This window comes from Phyllostomus hastatus, unplaced genomic scaffold (assembly GCF_019186645.2).
Source record: "Phyllostomus hastatus isolate PE091 unplaced genomic scaffold, TTU_PhHast_1.1 phas_scaffold_1674, whole genome shotgun sequence".
NCBI lineage: Eukaryota > Metazoa > Chordata > Mammalia > Chiroptera > Phyllostomidae > Phyllostomus > Phyllostomus hastatus.
In genome coordinates this window covers 25,687,850-25,707,737 of record NW_025334011.1, presented here as the reverse complement: position 1 = coordinate 25,707,737, position 19,888 = coordinate 25,687,850, and the positions used below count along the sequence as shown (strand labels likewise).

The window sequence follows — 19,888 nt, the reverse complement described above, 5'->3', positions numbered from 1 at the left end:
ATCCTGGCAGCCACCTTAACCAAGTGATCAGTTAATGTCACCAGTAGTGACCAAGTCAGCATCATGTGCCTCTTGATATAAAACACTGAGATGGACACGTCATATCTGTACTATTCTTGTCAAAAAAAAAAAAGCACAATCTGAATTTAGTCCTGTGAAAACATGAGACACCTAAAATAAGGGACACTCTACAGAATAACCTAGCCAGTACTTCTTCAAAAATGTCAAGAAAATGAAAGACGAAGATGGAGATAGTGTTCCACGTTAAAGGAGACTAAAGAGACATAATGCCGAATGGAGCCTGTGATTCTGGGTTGCATCCTGAACCACCAAAGGGAGGTTAGCAGGACAGCTGGTGGAGAATAGTATTGTACCATATTAATTTCCAAATGTTTACCATTGTGCTGTGATTATGTAACCTGGCTCAGCTAAGGGAAGATTCTTAGAAAGGGCCTCCTTTCCCTTCCATAGCCCTCCTGTTTAATTCTATGCGCAGCCTTGACTGTATTGGAAGGTAATTATCCTCTTTCTTCCTTCCTGTGGAAGTTTCAGAAATCAGGATTTTACCATATTTTGTCATGTATAATGCGTACTCTTTTGCCCAATTTTTTTAGGAAAAAATAAGCATGGGCAATACTAAAATGTGGGCATGCATTATATGGTAGTATCTAGGAGACAATTCTCCTTCTTCTTTTTTTAAGATTTTATTCATTTAGTCCTGGTTGGTGTAGCTCAGTGGATTGAATGCTGACCTGCGAACCAAAGGGTGGCCAGTTTGATTCCCAGTCAGGGCACATGCCTGGGTTGTGGGCCAGGTCCCCAGTAGCGGGCACTCTAGAGGCAACCACACATGGATGTTTCTTTCCTTCTCTTTATCCCTTCTTTCCCTTCCCTCTAAAACTAAATAAATAAAATATTTTTAAAAAGGGTTGTATTTATTTAGTTTTAGAAAGAAGGGAAGGGAGGGAGAGAAACATCTATAGGTTGCCTCTCCCATACCCTCAACTGGAGAACTGGCCCACAACTCAAGTATGTGCCCTGACTTGGAATTGAACCAGCAACTTTTCAGTTTGCAGGTACTCTATCCACTGAGCCATACCAGCCAGGACTCTAGGTGGCAATTCTTTTCAAGTCCTTGATTAATGTTTTTGATGGAAGGCAAGTACTGTCACCTGTCCATCATGCGACATGTTCAACTGTCCTTGCAACTTTGCACGCACCAAGCAACTAGAGCCAGGGCACTTGGGACTATGTGCCCTGAGCCAGCCCAGCTCCCTGCCAGTTGGTGACAGCTATTCCTTTCTTCAGGAGGAAAGAGGAGCTGAAGTGAGGTTACAAAGTCAGCAGTAGGACTTTGCAAGCTGTTCACAGGGTCTATGAAGCTCCCGGAGCCCAAGGATGGAGCTGGATTGTGGACAGAGCCATTGGAAACTTTAGAGCCTTAAATGACTCCAAATGTAAACAGCCTACTCTTAATGAGACCCATTCCCATCAATATATAACCAGGCCATTTTTTTTAAGTCCTCACCCAAGGACATTTTTTCATTGTGTTTAGACAGACAGGGTAAGAGAAAAACATTATGCAAGAAAGGAGCATCGGTTGGTTATCTCTCCTACTCGCCCGAACAAGGGATCATATGCATCTGGACCAGCAATCAAACCTACAACTAACTATGTGCCCTGACCGGAAATAAAACTTAAAACCTTTCAGTTATGGGACAACACTCCAACCAACTGAGCCACCTTGGCCAGGTCCTGACCATTTTTAAAAATGTTACAAAGAGTTTTCATATTTTTTTTCATAGCACCCTGACCAATTTTTTATGCCAGTAGAGGCGAGCATTCACCCCGCTTCACTGATGACAAAGCTAGCCTCAGCTAGGGGAAGTGGTTTGCCCTGGAGGCTCCGCCAGACAAAGGCAGAGCAGAGACCTAAATCCAGGCCTCTTGACCAATGTCACTGTTCTCACTGTGCAGCACTGCCCTTCTCCAGGGAGCTGTGTTCTCTCCTCCTGTCATTGTCCTGTGGGCAGACGTCACAGTCCTCAGAAGGTTAGCTCATCTGGGATTGAGGGCCATTCAATCCCAGTGCATGTAGTCTTACTGACCTACTTATGGCTAAGGAACCAGGCAGCCTCTTTCCCAGAAATCAGACTCAACCTCTCAGGCCAAGTGGTAGATTTCCACCCCCATTATGGTCCTATAATTGATGCTGAATAGGAAAACAAAGAGTCATAGAAATTTAAAATTAGTTGTACAATCACTTCTGGAGATAAAGGATATTCTTCATGGCGTGGTTTCACTCCTCCTGTAGGAGGGGCACTTTAGAGGCCAGTGAAACAGTAGACAAGCCAGGCTGGCAGGGGTAAGGTGGGGACATGTGACCAAGTCCAGCGCTGGCTCTTGTTCTGCATACTGGTGCTTCCACTCTGGCCACTGATTCCTTCCTTTGCCTCTGTTTTCCCATCTGTAAAATGCAAAGCATATTAGTTGTTAGCAGAATTAAGGAGCAAATGACTGCTTAAAATAAAGAAATACTGAATTTCTAACATTAGACTTATATAAGGGGGAACCCCCCAAAACCGGACTTATCTTCTGGAGAGCCAGTCTTTTGTAGGAAAGGCTTCCCCTACTAGGTGAGTGTTCTAGGAACCCATCTGTATCACTGTACCAGCTCGCATTGTTGTGAGAGGCTGTGTTAGGCTTCAGTAAATTTTTTTTTTGGAAGACTCTTTCAGTGCATTTGCCTATTTCATGATGGGTGATTTACAGGCACACCTGCCCACACTCTGCTGAGTGTTCAGCAGTTTTTGACCAAAAACCATCATGACCCCCATGCCCCTCCCTGCCCGTTTATCCAATCTCACTCCAAGCAACTTTATTTTGTTTTCCCTGGTGAAAAAAAAAGTCCTTAAAGGGAAACATTTTGTTGATGTGGAAGAGGTGAAACAAAAAAAACAGCAGAAACTCTAAAAGGCATCAAAATTGATGAGTTCAAAACCTGTTTTAAGCAGTGGAAAAACATCTCAACAGGTATATTGCATCAAATGGAGAGTACTTTGAAGGTGACTAAAGTTTGAACATGTGAGAATAATACACAAGTTATTTATTTATTTTTTAACTTTTTAAAAAAGATTTTATTTATTTATTTTTAGAGAGGGAAGGGAGGGAGGGGGAAAGAGAGAGAGAGAGAGAGAGAAACATCAATGTGGGGTTGCTGGGGGTCATGGCCTGCAACCCAGGCATGTACCCTGACTGGGAATCGAACCTGTGACACTTTGGTTCACAGCCCGTGCTCAATCCACTGAGCTACGCCAGCCAGGGCAGAATAATACACAATTTTTGATAAATAAAATCCATGTTCATTTTTGGTTTTGCCCCAGCTTGTATTTTTACTGTAATTGAGGGTGGCCTTTATATGTACAAAATACTTCTTGGAATCATTCTTATTTTCAGTTAATATTCACTTTATTCAAATTCAAAACTTTAGGTTTTCAAAATTTTAGCTTTTAGATTTAATTTAAAACTGCTTTAGTCTACTTATAACTTTATTTTATAAAAATAGTAAAATCAAACAGTGTTAAGGGAAACTGGTCCCATTCAGAAATTTAGTTATTTATACTGTCTTAGCAATTTTAAAACACATTTATGAAGTTAATACTTTATGTTTTAGAATACTTCAGTTTGCTCACAAGTCTTCCCACATTCTTAACCAACTACATAGGGTGAATCTTAAGTGTCTCTGTACTGCTTACAATCTTAATAGAATTGTGTTGCACCTTTCAACTTAAATCACAAGTCTACATCAATTACATTTTTTAAAACTGGAATTGCAAGGTCAATCCATTGGATACTCAAATTTGTTACATTCTCTTAAAATTGCAAGCTCTTAAAATACCAAATAGATATAGGTTACCTAAAGTTAACCTCAAAATATCAAAAGTCTGAGTTGAATTTGCTTCGCATTCCTCAGTTCATATAAACTTTTCCAGGCTTAAAAAAATTCATAAAGAAACAATTATATCATTACCAGAAGCTGGGAGTCCTGTCCCACGGCACTGAGGTTACTTACAGGCCCGAAAGACCCAGATTTGGGTGGAAAAAAACACACAACATAATAATGGTTTCCAGGCCTCCTAAACTGTAGGTTATATTATTTTTGTTATAAAATGTTTAAAATCAAAAAGAAAGCTAAACTATAGAACTACCAATGGGGAGTTTCAAGATGGGATTTGATACAAGCTTTTAAGGTATCACGAAGCCTGTGTTGCTTATTTAGAGTTGGCTTCAAGAATCAGCCAGGGAATTAATTTGTGAGTGGCGTCGTGTTCTGGAGGCATCAGTGTTCGTGTCCAGGGCTTCGACCTGGCCACTGTGCCGTTTCCTCAGGCCCAGGGCTGCATGAATGGAGGGACAGCTAATGACTGGAAAGAGGACAGGCCTGTGGGCAATTAAAAAGCAAGAGTCAAAATCAGTCCCATGGAGTAAGGGTGCTTCACTAGCGCCTCAGAGGTAATCAGAACTCTGGGTTCTCAAGGGCAGAAATCAAGTTGAAAAGAACTTAGGCAAAAGGGCGATTTTCTGGAGGAAGACTGAGATTACGCAGGATTAAAGACAGAACAGCCAAACGACAGAATAAGACAACAGTCTGCTTTAGGAACAACCGGCAGCACCATCTGGGAGGTCCTAAGGAACAAGGCAGCTCCCTCCAGAACGGTGATTTCCGAGCTGGGGGAGAGTGGTTCCCAAAGGAAGGGGGATGGGCTGGACACAAGGGTCAAACTTGGTTCAGAAGGGCAGCTTGTTCCCTGGGCTTCATTAAGGCAGAACTAGTGCATTTCACCAGAAGCAGCAAGAATCAGGAGACCTGCATCTAGTGCTGACTCCTGTCACCAACAAACTTGCTGGCCTTGGGCAAGCAAGACCCTTCCCTTTTCTGAGCCTCAGTAACCTCGACTCCAAAGTGACTGAGAGTCCTTGAGGTGGATGTCCCAGCCTGACACTGCAGTTCTCTGAATAAAGGACAGAAAGGCAGATTGGGAAGCAAAGGAGAGGGAATAAGGCTAATGGGCAGACTGACAAGAGGCATTTCTCATACAGCAAACACCCTAAAGAAAATAGAGCTTTAAACAGAAAAACACTGCCTCCAGGGAAATTGCTTAGCCAGACAGGAAATAAGGAAGAGGGAGAGAGGCTGGTAGCCTGGGTTGCACTGAGGTGTCCAGTCACCCCACGTCACAGGGACAGAGCCAGGCCATTCTTGCAGGCAGACCCACTGAAGTGCCTCAGCCAGGCCCCCCACCCCTTATTTTATTTCTCCCTGAATCCAACCTCTGGCACCTTGATAGTGTCCAAAAGCAGAGTGACTATACATTATCCTGTTTATGGATGTTTCCCCTCAAGACACGAGCTCTGAACCTGTCTCTTCATAGCAGGTCAATGAACATTTGTTGGGTGGATGAAGGATAGATGTTTGGAAGATTGTGCTCCTCAGAGCTTAGAGCTGTGACATTCATGTCTGTATCTTCAGATCCAAGAGCCTGGCTCACTGTAGATGCCTAATACTTATTAAATGAATGAGTCCGTCGATCACAAAACTACCTTTGCTGAGTATGGATTAATCTGTGTGGCGTGGGCTCCAAATACGTTTGGCCCCTCTTTGTGCTACTGATTTTGCCAATGCACAGAAAATATTCAGTAAACATTTGTTAAATTGCAATGAAATAAACAATACCTCCTAAGAACTGCATTAAATTTAAAAATTGATCCTGGGAGCCACTGCTTTTCAGTTACCAAATCCTGTGTCAGTTAGGGACCCAAATCTACTTAAACAAGAAACGACTTCTTTCTGGAGTGAGAGATCCAGAGGTAAGCAGTGCCGGCCTGGTGCAATGAATCTGTAGCGCTCTGTTCCACCGACTGCAGGGAGTGGCCTTCTTACCCACAGTCTGACCACTGCTGCCTCTCCAGGCCTCCTGTCCACATCATTCAAGGTTGAATTGGGACAGAGGAGTAACACTAGGTCATCTTTCCCTCTTACCAGGAAAGTAAACTTTTTCTCTGAAAGACCTCAGATATTTCTACTTCCATCTCATGAGACAGAATTGTAACTTTGGTGCTAGGAAACAAAAAAATGCATTTCCCAGAATAGGACCAGGTGGGAAAAGAAGGGGTAAGCTGAGTCATGTGCCCCACTGCTCTTATACAGACAGGAGGGGTTTTAAAGATCTTTCAATTCTGTTATTTCTGGTACATTTAAGGTTCTTCATATTCCAGTCCTTAAAAGTAAATGTTTTAGACAAGCACCAGTTTTGGAATAAGGATTTTAAAACATTTTACCAAAATGAACTGTTTCAGATTCTCAAGGTGAATTTGAAATTCACAATTGACATGCTGTCTTGTATGTAAGTCTGGTGTCACAGCTTTGCTATCTGACTGAGGATGCTTAGTGGTCCATCCCTCCTGGCTGGATTGAGAACTGAAAACTGATGAGGGCCTAGAGCCAAAAGTTTGGTCCATCTCTGGCTGGATAGGATGAGTCTACTTGCCTTTCAAGGAGAATTGTGTGAGCTGGTCAAACACTTGAAGTTTTGATATGGATGAGAGTGGCTTCAGCTATAGGTTCACGCTTTGGCATTTTTTGTTTTAATATGTATCTAAGAGCCAGAATAGGGGAAAAAAGAAACTTTTCTCTAAACTCTGAATATGTTTATCAGGCCAACTATACCTTTCACTGTTTACTAGCATTACCATTTTAGATGTTCTAGAACCATATCTGGGCCCATATTTTCAACATGATATATATTTTTACTCAATCATAATGCCTGGCAGAATGGTAAGCATTTAACAAATAATTCTTTAGTGGCTAACTGGTATATATATATATATATATATATATATATATATATATATATATATATATATCTTGATAATGTCCCTGACTAATTTTAAACCTGACTTAGTCAACAAATTACATGATCTGGCTTAAATTTTACTCTGTAGATAATCAGGGAGATTGTATCTTTTAACATTGGACAAAGCAACTTATATGACTATTTCCTCATCCCAATATTTCCAAATTGCCATCAAATAGCACAATGGATCTGATGGCACCATCAAGTTGGAAATGTTATTTCAGTCTTTCTTTTTTTCTTTTTTGCATGGGTTCAACTTATTTACTTTTAAATTATATTTTATTAATTATGCTATTACAGTTGTCCTGATTTTTTCCCCCTTTATCCCCTCTACCCAGCAATCCCCTCTCCCTCAGGCAATCCCCCCACCATTGTTCATGTCCACCGGTCATACATGTAAGTTCTTTGGCTACTCCATTTCCTACACTGTACTTTACATCCCCACGGCTATTCGGTAACTACCTCTTTGTGCTTCTTAATCCCCTCACCTCTTCACCCATTTCCCCACCCTTTCCCATATGGCAACCATCAAAACACTCTCCAGGCCCTGGCTGGTGTAGCTCAGTGGATAGAGTGTGGGCTGCAAGCCAAAGGGTTGCCAGTTTGATTCCCAGTCAGGGCACATGCCTGGGTTGTGGGCCAGGTCCCCAGTGCAGGCCACATGAGAGGCAACCACACACTGATATTTCTCTCCCTCTGTTCCTCCCTCCCTTCCCCTTTCTCTAAATAAATAAATAAAGTCTAAACAACAACAACACTCTCCGTATCCGTGATTCTGTCTCTGTTCTTCTTGTTTGCTTTGTCTTTTACATTCAGTTGTTGATAGATTTGCATTTTTTGTCATTTTAATGTTCATACTTTTTATCTTCTTTTTTTAAAATAAGTCCCTTTAATATTTCATGTAATAATGGTTTGGTGATGATGAACTCCTTTAGTTGTTTCCCATCTGGGAAGCTCTTTATGTGCCCTTCGATTTTAAATGATATCTTTGCTGAATAGAGCAATCTTGGCTGCAAGTCCCACTTTTCATGACTTTGAATATTTATTTCTTCCCAATCCTTTCTGCCTGCAAAGTTTCTTTTGAGACATCAGCTGACAAGTTTTATGAGAACTCCACTATATGTAACTAATTTCTTTTCTCTTGCTGCTTTTAAGATTCTCTCTTTATCTTTAAGCTTTGGCATTTTAATTATGATGTGTCTTGGAAGGGGTGTCTTTGCATCTGTCTTGTTTGGGACTCTGTGCTTCCTGGACCTGCATGTCTATTTCCTTCACCAAATTAGGCAAATTTTCTGCCATTATTTTTTCAAACAGATTTCCAATTTCTTGCTCTTTCTCTTCTCCTTCTGGTCCCCTGTGAGGTGAATGTTGGACCTCTCGAAGTTGTCCCTGAAGCTGTTTATGCTATCATTTTTCTGAATTTTGTTTTTCTTCTTGTTGTTCTGCATGATTGTTTTTTTGCTTCCTTATGTACCAAATCATTGATTTGGTTCCTGGCATCATCCATTCTACTATTTTTTCCCTGTAAATTGTTCTTTATTTCCATTCATGTATCCTTTGTTTCTGACAGGACCTTTTTTATGCTGTTGAGGTCCTCACTAAGTTCTTTGAACATCATTATAAAGTGTTTTGAATTTTGCCTCTGATAGATTGCTTATCTCCATTTCATTTAGCTCCATGTCATGTAGCTTCAAGGAGGTGAGTCCATATGTGGGTTCTTTAAGAGAAACTGCTTAGGGCTCCAGCAGTTTCTTCCACTGACCCAGTCCCTGCTGGATTTTGCAGTCAGTTGTGGGGGCTTATCTTCCTAGCACTGGAACCCTGGGCTAGGGGACCTGATGTGGGATTGGGAATCCTCATTCCCAAGATATCCCTGCTGAATTTTTATCCACTACACGTGAGTGAAGGACCAGCCAGCCTGTTCTGCATCTGTGCCCCTCCAACCAGTCTGGATAGATGTGGTTTCTTTAATTCTGTAGTTGTCAGACTTCCATTCAGCTCGATTTCTGATGGTTCTGAGTGATGGTTGTTCTATATTTTAGTTGTGACTTTGATGTGGTTGTACAGAGGCAAGCTATGTCTGCCTCCATCTTGACTGGAGGTCTTATTTCAATCTTTTGAAACAACTTCTAGGTCTGCTTGAAAGTTTTGTCCTTAGTTGGAGGGACTAGCTGTTCAGAATGAGGGAATGTGTGGGTGATCAGTGGCAAACCTTAAATGACATGTGAGGAGGAACATTTGCTTTTGTCAGAAAATATGCTTGTCTAATCGCCTGAAGGAAAAAGTGTTGCCATTTTCTTGCATAGTCATTGTTATAAAAATAATACAAGTGGTGAGATATAGCAAAATGTGGAAATTTAAACCATCTTTATTGCTGAGGTGAATGCATTCATAAGTTTTATAAGCAACTGTCCATTATGAATTGTCTAGAGAATCTAAGTCTTTATTAAAATGGGAATTATTCATTTTTATTTCTTCAAGGAAAAGGATGAACTTTGTTTAGAAGCTCTGAAGCAATAGCCTCTCTATAGCATGCCCTGCCGTTCAGAGTGTATTATATTATAAGACAAGGAATATATAAGAAGACAGAGAGAGATACAAGGAGAAATTCAGGTGAAAGAGCATAATAATCATAGGTAACCTATTTGTTTCAGGCCCTTTCCATTTCCTTGTCCCAAGTCCAATCCCTCCAATACTCACCTCCCCAGTTCTGAACTTGACCTGAGAAATGACTAAGATAGTCCTATGGGGAAGTCTCCTTGAGAAGGCACCTGAAATATGTTAATTTGTGGGGCAATGATAGCTGTTCGTACTACTAAGGCTAAAGAGAAGACAGAAATATGAAGAACCTGAGAGAAAAACCTATTTGTAGGTAGAAAGCTCATCTCAGCAAGAACATTAATAGGTGCACAGCCCCCAAAATGAAAGAAATCTTATGTTGTGCAACAGCATAGATGGACCTGGAGAGCATTATGCTAAGTGAAATAAGCCAGTCAGAGAAAGACAAATATTATATGATTTCACTTATATGTGGAATTTGATGAATAAAATAAAATAACAAACCAAATACAACAGTATGGTGATTACCAAAGGGAAGAGTGTGGCGGGGGGGGGGTGGTGATAGAAGAAAGTAAAGGAGGGATAGATGATGATGGAAGGAGACTTGACTTGGAGTGGTGGGCACAAAATACGATATATAGATGATGTATTATAGAATTGTACACCTGAAACCTATATAATTTTATTACCAATGTCACCCCAATAAATTCATTAAGTAAAAATTTTTTAATTAAAAAAAGAACATGTGGACAGAGAAATAAGCACAGTGAGTCAGAGACCATGAGCAAATGGGAAGATAACTCACTGGACCAAAGGCGATATGACGTGACTGGGAAGTGAGAAAAATTCTCCTCCTTCCTTGTCCCAGTCTCCTTAAGACTTCCTACAGTGTTCAAGGTTTGACTTTCAGTAAATATGTCTTCACCAGTACAGATCTTCCCTTTTGTTTACTCTGATAACAACCAGACTTATTAGATTGTTGCAGAAACCTAACTCTTTTCAAACTTTTGGGTGCTTCATAAACATCTCCTTGGGAGGGGCATGAGGAAATGCAGTTGGAAGAATAGCACAGAGAGGACTGGGACACCTGGATGCACTGATTCCTATGCACTCAGGGAGTCAGATGGCAGGATTTGGGAGGCTGGAGCTTAGATGTATAGTGATGATAGCAAAACAGTAGACATTAAGCACTGTAGCTTCCCTTGAGATTCTAAAGTCATGCAGGAGCTCTGAATTTCAATTAAAAAAAAAGTCAGTTCAGGGGTTCTTCAGCCATCTCTCTTTTAAAAAAATTAGGAATTATACTTTTTATTTAGTAGATTATTTTTAGAGCAGTCTTAAATTTACAGAAATGTTAACCAGAATGTAGAGTTCCCATATACTTTCTCCTCCTCTTGCATATTTCCCTATTATTTTTAAAAAATTTTAATCCTTACCCAAAGATATGTTGTATTGGTTTTAGAGAGGGATAAAGAGAGAGAAAGGAACAATGTGTGAGAAAGAAACTTCTATCAGTTGCCTCTTATATGTGCCCTGACCAGGTATTAAACCTGCAACCTTTTGGTGTAGAGGAAAATGCTTCAACCAACTTAAGCCACCTGGCCAGGGCATGTATTTCCCTATCATTAACATCTTGCATTGGTGTGGCACATTTATTACATAAATGGACCACAAGGATATATATTACTAGCTGAAGTCCATAGTTTACATTAGAGCTCACTCCTTGTGTTTTACATCCTAGGGTTTGAACAAATATATGGCATGTATCCATTAGTACAGTGAAATAGTGTATTTTCACTGCTCTAAAAATCTGCAATATTCCACCTACTTATCCTCTTTCTCCTCTCCCCAAGCCACTTTTTTAAAGTATATTTTATTGATTATGCTATTACAGTTGTCCCATTTTTGTCTCTCCTTTATCCCCCTCCACCCTACGCACCCCTCCCACCAGCATTCCCCACACCCTCCCCTTAGTTCATGTCCATGGGTTGTACATTTAAGTTCTTTGGCTTCTCCATTTTTCATACTATTCTTAACCTCCCCCTGTCTATTTTGTACCTACCATTTATGCTTCTTATTCCCTGTACATTTTCCCCATTTTCTCCCTGATCCATGTGATCTCCATTTCTGGGATTCTGTTCCTGTTCGCATTGTTTTGTTTAGTTTGTTTTTGTTTTTTTAGGTTCAGTTGTTGATAGTTATGAGTTTGTTGTCATTTTACTGTTCATGGATTTGATTTTCTTCTTTTTATCAGCCAAAGCTCCTTTAACATTTCATATAACAAGGGCTTGGGAATGATGAACTCCTTTAACTTGACCTTATCTGGGAAGCATTTTATCTGCCCTTCTATTCTAAATGATAGCTTTGCTGGATAGAGTGATATTTGATGTAGGTCCTTGCCTTTCATGATTTTGAATACCTCTTTCCAGTCCCTTCTTGCCTGAAAGTTTTCTTTTGAGGAATCAGCTGATAGTCTTATAAGAACTCCTTTTTTAGGTAACTCTTTCCCTTTTTCTTGTTATTTTTAAGATTCTCTCCTTATCTTTAGCCTTAGGTAATGTAATTAGAACGTGCCTTGGTGTGTTCCTCCTTGGGTCCACTTTCTTTGGGACTTTGAGCTTCCAGGAAATCCATTTCCTTCACCAGATTGGGGATATTTTCTTTATTTGTTCATATAAGTTTTCAATTTCTTGCTCCTCCTCTTTTCCTTCTAGCACCCCTATGATTTGGATGTCAAAACATTTAAAGTTGTCCCTGAGGTTCCTAAGTCTCTCCTCATGTTTTTGAATTCTTGTTTCTTCATTCTGTTCTGGGCGAATGTTTATTTCTTCTTTTTGTTCCAAATTTTTTATTTGAGTCCTGGTTTCCTTCCTTTCATTGTTGGTTCCCTGTATATTTTTCTTTATTACACTTTGCATAGCCTTCACTTCCTCCTCTATTTTGCGACCATACTCAACCATTTCTGTGAGCATCCAGTTTTTCAACTCTGCATCTTCTAGGTTGGCTATCTCTTTGTTACTTCTTTTTCTAGAGTTTTGATATGTTCTTTCATTTGGACCATATTTCTTTTTTTCTGGCACAGCTGTTACCTTGTAAGGGGCAGAGCCTTAGGTATTCACTAGGGCGGGGCAACCCACACCACTGTGTTGTGGCACTGTCTGTGGGGGAGGGGTCTGAGAGGGAATAATGACAATTGCTCGGCTCTCCTCTAGCTATCTCTAACTCCTATAAACATAGATCACTTTTTAAGAGAAAATATTATCAAGACATTAGAAAATCACTTAACAAGCTTGGCAACTTTTGGAAACTTATTTAAGAAACTACTTTCATTATATGTTGTGTGGAAAAATAAGACAAGCCACCCTAACTCTGGAACATTTCTGGTTGCCTACCTAAAATCCATTCACTCTTTTTCTCAGGAAAATAAATTCCAAGTTTTAGCAAGACACAAAACTATCTGAAAAAAGGCTACAAACCCAGCTAACTACACATTTGACAAAGTTCTGTACAATGCAATATAAGCAGAAATACTATATTGCAGCATTAAATAATAGCTGAAATATGCCTCATAAACACTTCTTCTACCATTTTTTCTCCTTCTTGTAGGTGGAAGGCAGGTGGTAGATATGACAGATGGAAATTAAGCAGCCTTTGCAGACCATAAAGTGGAAGCCTCTGCTAAGGATGGCAGAGCAATTGGACAGCATCAATTTTCCCAGTATCTTCCCCCGCCACCTCTGGACTGCTTATCTTGGAACTTTTATGTGAGAGACAAAAATGCTCTCTTATTTAAGCTACTATGTGAGGTTGAATATTGTACCCCCCAAATTTTTTACCTTTCTGGAACCTCAGAATGTGATCTTACTGGGAAATAGTGTCTTTGCAGATGTAATTAGTCAGGGTGAGGTCACACTGGGTTTAGTGTAGGCCCAAATCCAATATCACTCCTTATTAAAAAAAAAAAAAAAAGGAAGGGGAGAGAGAGAGAGGACACTGAGACAGAACACCAAGTGACAACTGGAGTGATATACCTATAAGCCAGATAATGCCAATGATGGCCAGCAACCACCAGAAGCTTAGGAAGAGGCAAGAAAGCATCATCTCTTAGATTGAGCCTTTGGAGAGCATGGCCCTGCCAACACCTTGATTTCAGACTTGTAGTTTGCAGAACTGTGAGAGAATTCACTTTTTTGTTTTAAGCCTCCTGATTTGTGGTAATTTGCCATGGCAACCCCAGGAAACAGTTACTGCTACTGTTATGTTTCCTTGTCTTTGCTGTAAGAGGCCTAACCTAACCCTTATATAATAACCGTGCAGAATGCACGGTTTTTCCCACTTGACTCTAATGTCATTGCTCACCCAGGAACTGGAAATTTTGCTGGCAAATGGCTTATTTTTTCCACTGATTTATAGGAGATAATGAGTTTCATTACCAGTTCTACTCTAACTCTACCCAGAACCTTCCTCTCTTCACCTGCCATCGAGAATCAGCAGTGTTCTCTGTGACCACTTTTCTTTACAACTTGATAAAACTGCAATGCAAGGTAAGGAGGGCAGAGCAGGAAAACTGATTAATGATTACTCAGAGCTTACTTTCTAATACATAGGTTCCCTTTCATTCTTGTTCTGTCTTCCCTCACCACCCTCCTCCCCTAACTATCCCCCAACCCATCCATTCCTAGCAAGGAACCTTTGGGCCATCCCAGAAACAAATCTCTTAAGTACTAACTGGGGAGTATATTTTAGACCTCGATAAAGTAGCTGTGGTAACAAGGCTTACACTAAAACAATTACAACCAGTTTTAGTTGGGTAATTGCCATATCAAGTTAACTAGGTAAGAGGTGCTTTCAACGCAACTAACAAGACCCTTGTCCTTAACTTCTCCTCATGATGTGAAGGCCAAGTGCCAACCTGAAGAGCAAGCACAAGCTTTGCCAACAGTCTGATCCATCAATGTCTCTTGGATGTAGCAATGAACTGATGAGAATGTGTGGCTAAGTTTCTCCTTTTCCAACGCTGTATGACTCCACTCATCTCTCAATTTTCATTTACATGAATGCCTCAGATTGAAATGTCCTCTCAGGTACAGAAATCCTTTTTGAGCAATGGCAGAGGTTATGGGAGAGGCTGCAAAAATGTTTAAAAATAAAACCAAAAGTTTCCTTTGAGTTCACCAATACATATTATTAATTCTCTTAAAATATCACAAGCCTTGTCCTGGCTGTTGTGGCTTGAGTGCCGGCCTGCAAACAAAAAGGTTGCTGGTTTGATTCCCAGTCAGGGCACATGCCTGGGTTGCAGGCCAGGTCCCCAGTTGGGGGTGTGTTGCACATAGATGTTTCTTCCCTCTTTCTCCCTCCCTTCCCCTCTCTAAAAAAAAAAAAAATTAAAAAAGAAATCTCTTTCAAAAGTTTTTTTTAAAAAGTCACAAGTCTTAACTTACTGGTTTAAAAAAGTTCAAGAATGGAGGGGTGTTGGGGTGAAGGTATTGAGCAAAACAAGAAGGACTCAGGGACACAGACAACAGTGTGGTGGCTGTGATAGGGGATGGGAGGTCCAGGTGGAAGAGAGTATAAGGAGGATAAATCATAATGGAAAAAATACAATTTAAAAAGATCAAAAGTAATTATTTGTCCAAAAGCCACACCAAAAATGTTCAGAGCTCACAGAAGTTGTCATTCATTCATTTAACAGATATTTGAAAACCTACTGTGTGCCAGCTGGTACTGGGGATATTGGTAGCATAAACTTTCTGCACCTGCAAATGTTATGGTCTAGCAGGATACAGACTTGCAACCACACAATTTCCACAGGGTGGCAAGTGCTATGATGTAGGCTGACAAAGGGTGTGATGGGAACAGAGCCCACACCTAGAGTGGAGTATACTTACATGTATATGTGTATACATATGTTGGTATATATGCAGGCAGACAGACACAGGTGTTAGTAGGCGTTAATAACCTAAGTACTAAAAACCTGAAGAATAAGCAGAAGTTACCTACCGTGAGGTGGAACAAGTGCCTTGAAGCCACATGAGGAAGAGCTACAAGAAGTTCTGCATGACTGCCCTGAAACAGGCATGGGGGCTAATGGTGAGAGGTGAGAGTGGAAAAGTACCCAGGGCATGAGATCAGGGGCTTTGTAGGACAGATGGAGGAAAATCAGGGCAGCTCCGAGTTTGAGGACACCTTCTCACCTAAGGGGTAAAGTCTAGGCCTCAGTCTGAAATCAGGGAGTTAAAAAAGTTTGCTGAATTAAATTGGTGGAGGAACCCAAGTTCACCTCTCAAACACCAGCTGAGGAATGTAGCCTTTCTTTGGACAGCTTGTGTCCAGCTAAAACCTGTGGGTCTCCTTCCAAGGAAAGAGGCTGTGAATGGATATCAGGGTAATCAACCAGCAATCTTCCATAGTCAGTGTGGTTTCTCTTATTATTTTGTTGTTTATTTTGGCCACATACAGTCACACCTCAGTACTCATCAGCTTCAGAACCTGTCAAACCCTATAATCATCATGTTTTTAAAAATTTTAAAGATTTTATTTATTTTATTTTTAGAGAGGGGAAGGGAGGGAGGAGGAGAGAAACATCAATGTGTGGTTGCCTCTCTCGCCCCCTACTGGGGACCATGCATGTGCCCTGACTGGCAATCGAACCAGAAACCCTTTTGTTCGCAGGACAGCACTCAATCCACTGAGCCACACCAGCCAGGGCTGTAATCATCGCATTTCAACAAGAAAAAAATGTTTCATCCTTGCTCAGTACCTGTCAGTTTCAGCACTCCTCACAGCTTGTGGAATGCATTAACGATGAGTACCAATGTACCACTGTATATATTTCAAGTGCTTAGACAACTGCTTGTACATAGTAGCTACTTGATAAATATTTGTTGAAATAACTAAAAAAAAAACCTCATTAATATCCTCAAAGAAATAAGTATAGGAACAAAAAGACTAGGATGCCATGTAAAAAAAGATTGGAAGGAAGGAAAGAAGGAGGGAGAGAAGGAGAGAGGGAGGAAGAAAGGGAGGGAAGGAGGGAGGGGACCTTTCAGTAAGAGTTTAAGATACAATATCTGGTTAATTGGAGTTTCAGAAAAAGAAAACAAAAATACTAGATGATGAAACAATAATAATACTCAATAAAACATAATACAAGATTAATTTCCCAGATTTTAAAGACACAAGTCTCTAGATGGAAAGGGCCAACTGTATCAAGACATTTTTGAACATTGGGAATAAAGAAATGATCCTAAATGTTTCCAGAGAAAAAAGAACTAAAATGGAGCTAACAGCTCAGAAGTCTGATGAAACACAGTTTAAAACCCAGACTCATATATAGAAATCAAAGATGAGGATAGAATAAAAACATTTTCAGACATACAAAAAATAACCCAATTCTCATGAAGTTCCTAGGGGGATGGATGTAATTTTTTTAATGCAAGAACATAGAAGATAGGAGACTCTAAAATAATGGACCCAACACTGAAACACAGTTCAAAAAAGACTCAGCATGGCAATGTGCAGCAGACCTAAAAAGTGATCAGTGTGGACTAGGACAGAAGGCCAGAGCACCCTGAGGGGGAGGTCTGCAGGGGAATGCAAAGCTGGTAAACTAATTGATATACCTGACCTGGGGAATGAAAGGTACACACCAGTGGGAGAATGAGGAAAAAACTTAAAACTTTAAGTACATACTGTGAACATTTTTTTTTAAACTGGGCAATTATTAACTCTAGGAAGACCCAAAAGTTATATAATTATAATGTATTACCTGGATCATAAGAGAATCATATTTATGTCCTACTAAGTTAGCAGTGACTATTGCTCTACCAAATTTTGACATAAATGTTACTAAAACTGAGGAGGAATGGGACATGAACAATTGGGTTTAGAGAGTTGAAAAAATCCTCCTCTCTCCTGTAACAGAAAACCATTCGAAAAATGTTTTGAAATAATAAATCAAGAAACAGAATTAGGAGCAATGGAGTAGAAATGGGGTGATAAATGCCATACAAAGACTGTTACAAGAGTTCAGTGTGTTTTCCTTTGTGAAACAGGATTGGTGAGGTGGAAGGGTGTTATAATTTGCTGAGTCTCTGAGCACTTAGTTGACTTTATAACTATGTGCATATATTACTTTGACAAAAATTAAAACCTGAAAACAGGAATTATAGCCTTAAAGTTACTTTTCACCACAAATTTTGTTAGCAATTATGTAAAAACCATTTTAGAAGGACTCCACAGAGCAGGCCCCTCATAAAATACCTACACCCATACTCATCTAGGACGGCTCGTGGCTTGCCACCAGTTTATTTCCAAAGAGATGGAGCATCGGTATGGTTGTGTTTTCTCCTTCTCACTCATGACCCTATAAACAGTATTGCAAACAGCAGCAAAGTGTCCTCGCTAGCTGAAGATTTTTTTTTTGCCAAATTATCAGACTTTGATTCTATTTGTTCCTTCTGTTTTTCCAAGATAAATCAGTATAAAATTCCCTTACCAACTCCATTATTTTGGACCCATTTCCTCCCCCCATGGTAAGTTCTGAAGTCAAAAGGCACACACTTGCCCCACATGCTCTGTTACAAACCTTTCCATGGCGGGCAGTGCTTTAACTTATCAGAAACTGAAAATTTCAGGTGCTCACTGCTTAGTCAGGACACCTAAGCGATGGGGGAAAAGTACAGCAGGCAGAGGGTATTGGTAAGGAGGAAGAGGTGTTTTTAATATCATGTAAGAGTGCAGAGGAGGGGAAAAGGTGGTTGCTAAAGAAAAAACCCAGTTGTTACCAAATCCGTAGCTAGTATCCTGAAACATATTTAAAAATATCTGCAGGCCGTATAACTTTTAAAGGGACAATAATGTAACACCACTGTTTTTCTTTGTAATCATACTTTTATAAATCCAAGGCATTCTACATGTAAAATATTTCCCTAACCTTTCCCTTTTTCACACTTAAAAAAGCTTAAGGTTACTTTTAAAACAGTAAATCTATTTTGTGACTGTCTAGCTGATAACAGAAACAAAGGAAACTTACTAAATAACATTTCACAGAAAGAGATACAATGAAGGGAAGATATTATGAAAGGAGAGGAAATTATCAAAGAGATATTATGAAAAATTTCTGGGATATGAATTCAAAGAACATGAATTTCCAAATTGAAAAAGCCCATCCCCAGTGCCCAGCATCATAAATGAACAATGTTCACCAAGACACAGAATCATGAAACTTGAGAACGGTGGCTCTAAAACCTCGCAGAAAGAAGAGAAACAGCTCATAAAGGAGGGAACTGACTTTCTAAACAGCAATATTATAGGAAGAGGACAATGTAGCAATACCTTCAAAATTCTGAGGGGAAACAGGTTTTGACCAAAAATTCCATATTTAGTCCAATTATCAATTAACTGTGATGACAGAATTAAGATACTTTCACATGCATGGTTAAAAAAAAGTATCTCTCATGTATCTTTTTTCAGGAAACTACCAGATGATAAGCTTCACCAAAAATAGAGAAGAAATTTTAAAAAATGAAGACATAGGATGCAGTGCACAGGATCCAACACAGGAGAGAGAATTTTAATAATCCACAGACTTCTATAAAACGAGAAGTTTAGCCTTTGAACACCCCTTCCTACCCCTCTCTATTCATTCTCTCAAGTGAGTCAGAAATCAACATTAGAAAACAAATTAGTATTTATATTATTATATTTTGTATATTATTCTTAGCCAAACTAGCTGTATATCATTGTTTTCACTATACAACTTTTCTTGGAATTAAGTTTAAAAAAAAAGTCCTCACCCAAGGATATGTTTATTGATTTGAGAGGAAGGGAAAGAAGGGAGGGAGGGAGGGAGGGAGAGACAGAGACACCCATCAGTTATCCCCTGTACACTCCCTGACGGAGGATGAAACCCATGACATTTCGGTGTATGGAATGATGCCCCAACCAAATGAACCATCCAGCTAGGGCTCCTGAAATTAAGTCAAGGTTTCACTGGAATTGAGCCGAAGTATGTAATAAATCCTTTCCCCCTGTGGAGACATCCTTCTGAGGGCCCTCATCTTCCTGCTCCCATATGGACTGAGTTCTCTAGGCCTTTTGCACAGCTACTGGACCATAACTTCTTTTCACCATCTATCTTGGGAGTTACTGTTCCCTCGTTCCTGAATTGGGTGCTCTATTTGCGCCGGCTGATGTCATCTTTTACTGGATTTACTCCTCGAGTTGTAGTGGTTGAAGCATGAATGGAAATTAAGGTGGCAGACATGACCAAATTCAGAGTATTCTTGGACACCTGTTTAGGAAGGATGACGACTGGGGGCAGTGGAGGGAGGGGGAAAGTAGCCTTAAGAAGACATGTGTAGAACACCATGGACTTAGAGACCATCAGCAATCCAGCTAAAACAGTTAAA

General features: G+C 40.0%; 1 protein-coding gene across 1 annotated transcript in view; it reads right to left on the bottom strand.

Annotated features, from left to right (window-relative positions):
- Positions 1-1,091: 1,091 nt before the first annotated feature.
- Positions 1,092-19,888, bottom strand: part of RBM17 (RNA binding motif protein 17) — a 64,010-nt gene continuing 45,213 nt past the window's right edge. The window contains exon 12 of the mRNA XM_045858227.1: positions 1,092-2,467. Coding sequence (XP_045714183.1) covers positions 2,325-2,467 — 143 coding nt within the window. The 3' untranslated portion in view covers positions 1,092-2,324. The remainder of the gene's footprint in view (positions 2,468-19,888) is intronic.